The sequence below is a fragment of the Trichomycterus rosablanca genome, chromosome 15 (genome assembly GCF_030014385.1).
Source record: "Trichomycterus rosablanca isolate fTriRos1 chromosome 15, fTriRos1.hap1, whole genome shotgun sequence".
Lineage (NCBI taxonomy): Eukaryota > Metazoa > Chordata > Actinopteri > Siluriformes > Trichomycteridae > Trichomycterus > Trichomycterus rosablanca.
This window is the reverse complement of record NC_086002.1, coordinates 5709574-5717163: the sequence shown is the minus strand read 5'-3', so window position 1 is coordinate 5717163 and position 7590 is coordinate 5709574. Positions and strand designations below refer to the sequence as shown.

At 41.2% G+C, this 7590-nt stretch overlaps 1 protein-coding gene across 6 annotated transcripts in view; it reads right to left on the bottom strand.

The window, feature by feature from the left end:
- Positions 1–4404: 4404 nt before the first annotated feature.
- LOC134328656 (mitogen-activated protein kinase kinase kinase kinase 4-like) overlaps positions 4405–7590 on the bottom strand; it is a 65832-nt gene continuing 62646 nt past the window's right edge. For all 6 annotated transcript variants that reach the window (XM_063009812.1, XM_063009813.1, XM_063009814.1 and 3 more), the window contains one exon: positions 4405–5211. In XM_063009812.1, coding sequence (XP_062865882.1) covers positions 5128–5211 — 84 coding nt within the window. In that variant the 3' untranslated portion in view covers positions 4405–5127. The remainder of the gene's footprint in view (positions 5212–7590) is intronic.

Genomic DNA, 7590 nt, shown 5'->3' with positions numbered 1-7590 from the left:
ATGGTGAGCTGAAACAATACAACTTAATACTATAATTATGCATGGTGTCCACATACTTTTGGCCATTTATAAACATGTCCATCAAAAGTGTTTGTAAACGTTGATTAATTTATTACATTTTTTTACCAATCAAGAATCTAGAAAAATTCTCCCTTTACTCCCTTAAGTACTTTTTCCTGGCACTCTGTACCATGTTAGCACATGAGAGCAGTGGTAAACGGTGGCACAAACCCGTGCCAAGGAGCAGCATATGAAAGCCTTGTGGTTCACTATAAGTACAGAGTAAATGTCTTTACAACACCACTGAACTAAAATAAACAAAGAAATGTTTGTGTGCACAGAGCAGAGGAATCTACAGTAGAATTGGCTAAACTGAATCGGACTCCACGATACGCAATGAATTCCAAGTAATATTATCAGCGCTCTTAATTTTTGGGACATGAGTAGGCGATGAATGTTTGTTGGAACCATTTACATTCCAGCAAGGGCTGCAACAGCTCAATACCTAATTCTACGATATTAAATCTCAACCAGTCTTTATTAATTTACACTTGTTACATTTTATTCTGAAACCAACTACTGTTAATGTTTTTAAGCTTTCATTTCTTTAGTCTGTAGATATTGCTTTAACAAATCATGTTTAACTCACACTTGTTAGCATTCAACTGTTGATGGGTTATCTGAGCCAACTGCTCACATCAGGACCACCCATACATGACTGCTCTTGGACCTTTGGTGGGTGTGTGTGTGTGTGTGTGTGTGTGTGTGTGTGTATGTGTGGTGGGGTAAAAACACACATAAATTGAATGCACTGTCTCTGGCTATGAAAATCTGTTACATTTTTGTCATGCACATGGCAAGTAATGTGAAATTAGTAGTTAGTCATTACACAGCTAAAAGTGTGTAGACACTTGACCATATGCTTGCTGGACATCCTATTCCAAAAATAAAAAAATTGGTATTTGTAATCTTATAACAGCCTGCAATCTTTTGGGAAGGCATTTTTAAGTTCGGAACTCGCATTGGATAAAAAGACCTGGCTTGCAATCAACATTCTGATTCATCCCAAAGGTGAATGGGGTTGAGGTCAGGGATCTGTGCTGGCCACTGGAGTTTTTCCTCACCAAACACGTCAAACCATGTCTGTACGGACGTTGCATTGAAGGCCTTCCCTTGGTATTGCATCAAATTTAAAACCATAGAAATCATTTAATCATGTGTGCTACTGAAACATCTGAACTCAATAATTAGAAGAAAAAAAAAAGAGGCGTCCACATAGTGCAAAACCTTTTCTACTGCGCATTTGATTCCTGTGCAATGACGTTTAGCGCTGTCTTTATCTTACCGCTACACATCATGGCTGCTGATAAGAAGTATAAAACTATGCCTTTATTGTTAAGTCAGCTGTGTTTATCAGATTGTAAGGTGTGTGCCAGTAGGCCAGATTACAGCTGCTGTTCCAGCTGTTCCAGCATGCATACCTGCTTCAAAGCCATCGTTTTTCACCTGGGTTTTGCTGCTGTCTCAGCTCTACACTGATATGCACCAACAATCTGTACATGTAATTGTACATCATACTGATTGTATATACGGTGCATTGAAAACATACACTACATGGCAAAATATATGTGGACACCAGTCCATAAGCTTGTTGGACATATGTAACATGTTTGGTCAGACACTCACAGTCAGTGGTTAAGTTCATCCCACTGTACAGTGTGGCTCTGTTCAGGTCACTGGAGGTCCAAAGGTTAAAAGCAGATCATGTATTTTATAGAACTGTTAGTAACAATCGTGACTGAAACACCTGAGCGTAATAATAAGGTGGTGTGTCTACATCTGTTTGGAGTGAATATGCCTGTGATAACAGAAGGCCTGATCCCTCACAAAGATGAAACATTTTCACCCTGGAAAATTGCACATATGATCCCAAGAACACCATGATCACATTAGAAAAAGGAGGTGGAAGGTGGAGGTTGATAGTTGGCCAGAGATGTTAAAAAGAGTTGGGATTATGAGGTTGTTTGTTTATTAGGATTTTAACGTCATGTTTTACACTTTGGTTACATTCATGACAGGAATGGTAGTTACTCATTACACAACATTCATCAGGTCACAAGTTTAATATCAAACACAGTCATGGACAATTTAGTATCTCCAATTCACCTCACTTGCACGTCTGTGGGAGGAAACCGGAGCACCTGGAGGAAACCCACACAGACATGGGGAGAACATGCAAACTCCACACAGAAAGGACCCGGACCACCCCACCTGGGGATCGAACCCAGGACCTTCTTGCTGTGAGGTGACAGCGTGCCACCTGATTAGGTGGGTTCTGGTTCTGTCAAGTGAGGGACAAGCAAAGTGTTTACAGGCCATTCCATCGAATGGGTGCCATTTGCTTGAAGTAAGTTGATGAAATTAAACTTTGTTCAACAGTAATCTAGTAACACACATACTTTACTACTCAGAATGTGTACTGGTCAGTCTCAGACACCTTCTTTAATTTTTTACAAGGTTGAAAAACATGGAAAAAACAGTTTTCAGTGTTATAGGGAGTTTTAGTAACGTTTTAAATTATATATCCTGAATTTGCAATTAGATCAATGTACAGGACACTTTGCTTAATTAAAAATGGATTTTAAAGTTAATTTTTATATACATTTACACATATAATGAACTGGGGACACAAATGGCACCGATTAGGCAAAATGGCCCTGACAGTTAGTTGCTCAGCTCTATATATATGGTTTGTATTGTCTCACATGAAGTCACTTAAGACAATAATGATCATAATCAAGCATCATCTCTTTGATGTTGGTAGCAGGGAGGCATGCATTTACTGTGCAACATTGCAGGTCTTGCCTCACAGCAAAGGCAGTGATTACACGTTTCTGTAGCGAGGTAGAATTAACCAACACTTTGCTTGTTTTTCAGCCCCACCTGCATTCTTGCTGATGATCACAAAGTAGAAATGCTGAGACTCTGTCTGTGTGGAGGTGCTTAACGCATGTGGAGCCTCTTGTTTGAGAGACAAAAATATCCATTCTTTATTATTAACGAATGCTTTAAAAAAAAAACAAATTCCTGGAAAAAGACCAACCAAACTGGGCACTTTGGGTGGCACAGCAGTCTATTACACTATACCCAGCACCTCGGAATCTCAGAGGTGCCACTGGCCTTAACTTAGGTCCCCAAAACCCTGATGCTTTTAGATAGATGTGGCTTAAAGATTGTAAACATTTGACCACAAGCTGTTGGGCATGTCTTTCAGAATCATGGGTATTAATGAGTTGCAGTTCCAATTGAGGTCTTCATGCGAAACCGTTTGTACGTTTAAAAATGACTAAGTAGAGCCATCTTGTGGACAGTAGATGCAATTATTTTGGTTTGAACTATTCAGAAACTCGTTTGCATTGACCATAATAACATGGGCGATGGTGATAGTAGTGAGAAAACCTATTCGTATAATTATATTACACTGGTTTAAGTCAAGGTTTTATAGTGCAAACAGATCGACTGAGTTCAAATCTAATCTAATCTATGAAGGGGAATTTAAACTGGGATTGCCCACAGCTGTGATTTATAAAATCGTTCCAATCTGAAGGTGGGAACAGTGTTTACTTTGAATAGTTTTTCGCCACGGTTGTTTTAAACTCATGTACACTTCAGACTCTAAACTCCCCAATATTCTTTCCAGCGTCAACACCAATATATAATAATAATAATATATATATATATATTAATGTTATGGCTGATCAGTGTGTGTGTGTGTGTATATATATATATATATATACATACACACACACATATACATATACATATATATATATATATATATATATATATATATGTATATATATATATATATATATAGGATCAGATCAAAAGATGGAAGAGAGTTAAGACTTATAATGTGTCTCATAGGGCATTTAGGTGGCACAGCAGTCTAGCACTAACCATCCAACACAGATCTCAAACTGGAATCCCAATCTTAGCCGTTCTATGGACTAGCTGGGCGTTCACACACTGGTTGAATGGGTTTCTCGTTGCAATTGCATCCCCTGCTGGCTGGTCGATGTACCTGCATAATGAACTGTCAGTGTGTGAACGTATGCTATACAGCTCCTGGTGTGACTCTTGTCTCTGTCACATGAAAAAAACGATTGGGGACTGCAAGCTTGAGAGAGGGGACGTGTGATAGTCTGTAGCACTCCTCGGTCAGGGTATGCAGCAGTGGATGAAGGTTCAAGTGGGGAAATGGATATGACTATATTGAGAGGGAAAAAAGGAAATGCAAAAATAGAATACAGCCAAAAGAGAATTCAGTGGAAAGGAAACCTTTATGATGTGTTTGAGTGTGATTCCTGGCTAGTGTCTTATAGACAGAGGCAGACCAGCAAACACCGAGTAGGAGTCTAGTCATTTATTTATCAAGTGCAATGCTTAAAAAATAAAAACACTTAATGTACTGTATATGAACATTGTTGAAAGTTTATGAGTGTAAAATCTCAACACACTAAAGTCACTGTTGTTAAAAACACCGGTGAGTATTAAATCCCCCAAAGTAACCCAGACTACCACGGTAATACAGTAGAACCGTTGTTTTGGCAGTTGGTGAATTCACAGAAAAAAAAGGCCAAGTTCCTTCAACACCTGCTGCCATGAGGGCCCCCAACCTGGTTTTCCTTCTGCTAGGACATAAACAGACAGGGAACACACGTGGCGGCTCACAGACAGTTGAAATTCGTTCCGGAGGAATACGTTTATATTAAGTAGATTAGTAACTTCAGGTGGTTTTAGATCCCCTGATGTCTGAAAGAGTTGAAAAGAGGAACCCCTGAATGTTAAAGTGTTAGAGTCTAAATCAATCTCAATTACTTTCCTGGAGTTTGCTACAATTCCAAGTCAAGTTCCTTCAGGGTCGCTCCCTTAATCATCCTTCGCTCTGTTCACTTACTGTACTCAAAGTTCGATTCCCTCAGAGGCTGCGGCTACAGAGACAGAACTGATATAGCACCGATGCTAACAGGGCACATGGAATTTTAGCTCACAGGTGATTTTTATTTTGACGCCGGCTCGTCAGAAGTGATGCACTGTGTAGACCGAGGTGCAGGCGTGGTGGCATTACCAGCTGAGCATATTGGTGCGACCCAGTGTCATGAAGTAGACCTGGCTGGCACCTCCAGGACGTACAGAAGCAAAGAATACCTAGGAGAAACAGACATGGTGACATATTAATACACAGAGAGGCTTTTAAACTTCACACCCTCTTTTACTGACAGCCTACTGACCAAGTATGGATGTGGGATGGCCTACATGTGCTACCTAGAATACACAAACCTAGCAACTTTATTCTTTTAGCTTTCATAGGCTGACTGAACATGGTTAAAGGAGAGCACCATGGTTAAAGGAGAGCACCAATTGTCCTTTTCTGAATACCGTTTCTAACAGAAAGCAACGTCAATGATGCTCTCTTGGACTCCTCGCCATAAATGACCATGGTAGTATTATCTGTATCGTAACAGAACCTTTAATATTGGCAACTGGATCTTCAGCATGTTCAGTCAGCCATATGGTCAGCTAGAAAGTCAGACAGACGTTTAGCCGGCTGATCAAACACAGAGTCAGTTGATTAGCTAGAAAGTCAGGCAGATAGTGAAAGAGATAACTTCAGTCAACCAGCCTGTCCTTCAAAAAAAAATTTGGGGCACCCAGGTGGTGCAGCGGGATATTCCTCTAGCACACCAACGACGAGATTCTGAACTCCTCGGTTCGTAACTCGGCTTTGCCTCCGATCGGCTGGGCGCCATCTAGCGGGCATAATTGGCAGTGCCTGCAGCAGATACTAATTGGACACTGTGTGTGTGTATATACAGTGTATCACAAAAGTGAGTACACCCCTCACATTTCTGCAGATATTGAAGTATATCTTTTCATGGGACAACACTGACAAAATGACACTTTGACACAATGAAAAGTAGTCTGTGTGCAGCTTATATAACAGTGTAAATTTATTCTTCCCTCAAAAAAACTCGATATACAGCCATTAATGTCTAAACCACCAGCAACAAAAGTGAGTACACCCCTAAGAGACTACACCCCTAAATGTCCAAATTGAGCACTGCTTGTCATTTTCCCTCCAAAATGTCATGTGATTTGTTAGTGTTACTAGGTCTCAGGTGTGCATAGGGAGCAGGTGTGTTCAATTTAGTAGTACAGCTCTCACACTCTCTCATACTGGTCACTGAAAGTTCCAACATGGCACCTCATGGCAAAGAACTCTCTGAGGATCTTAAAAGACGAATTGTTGCGCTACATGAAGATGGCCAAGGCTACAAGAAGATTGCCAACACCCTGAAACTGAGCTGCAGCACAGTGGCCAAGATCATCCAGCGTTTTAAAAGAGCAGGGTCCACTCAGAACAGACCTCGCGTTGGTCGTCCAAAGAAGCTGAGTGCACGTGCTCAGCGTCACATCCAACTGCTGTCTTTGAAAGATAGGCGCAGGAGTGCTGTCAGAATTGCTGCAGAGATTGAAAAGGTGGGGGGTAAGCCTGTCAGTGCTCAGACCATACGCCGCACACTACATCAAATTGGTCTGCATGGCTGTCACCCCAGAAGGAAGCCTCTTCTGAAGTCTCTACACAAGAAAGCCCGCAAACAGTTTGCTGAAGACATGTCAACAAAGGACATGGATTACTGGAACCATGTCCTATGGTCTGATGAGACCAAGATTAATTTATTTGGTTCAGATGGTCTCAAGCATGTGTGGCGGCAATCAGGTGAGGAGTACAAAGATAAGTGTGTCATGCCTACAGTCAAGCATGGTGGTGGGAATGCCATGGTCTGGGGCTGCATGAGTGCAGCAGGTGTTGGGGAGTTACATTTCATTGAGGGACACATGAACTCCAATATGTATTGTGAAATACTGAAGCAGAGCATGATCCCCTCCCTCCGGAAACTGGGTCGCAGGGCAGTGTTCCAGCATGATAATGACCCCAAACACACCTCTAAGACGACCACTGCTTTATTGAAGAGGCTGAGGGTAAAGGTGATGGACTGGCCAAGACATGTCTCCAGACCTAAACCCAATAGAACATCTTTGGGGCATCCTCAAGCGGAAGGTGGAGGAGCGCAAAGTCTCGAATATCCGCCAGCTCCGTGATGTCGTCATGGAGGAGTGGAAAAGCATTCCAGTGGCAACCTGTGAAGCTCTGGTAAACTCCATGCCCAGGAGAGTTAAGGCAGTTCTGGAAAATAATGGTGGCCACACAAAATATTGACACTTCAGGAACTTTCACTAAGGGGTGTACTCACTTTTGTTGCCGGTGGTTTAGACATTAATGGCTGTATATTGAGTTATTTTGAGGGAAGAATAAATGTACACTGTTATATAAGCTGCACACAGACTACTTTTCATTGTGTCAAAGTGTCATTTTGTCAGTGTTGTCCCATGAAAAGATATACTTAAATATCTGCAGAAATGTGAGGGGTGTACTCACTTTTGTGATACACTGTATATATATACGTATATATAGGTTAGCCGTAGTCAACAAAAGCTTTTGGTTAGACGTGGCTAATAAAACTA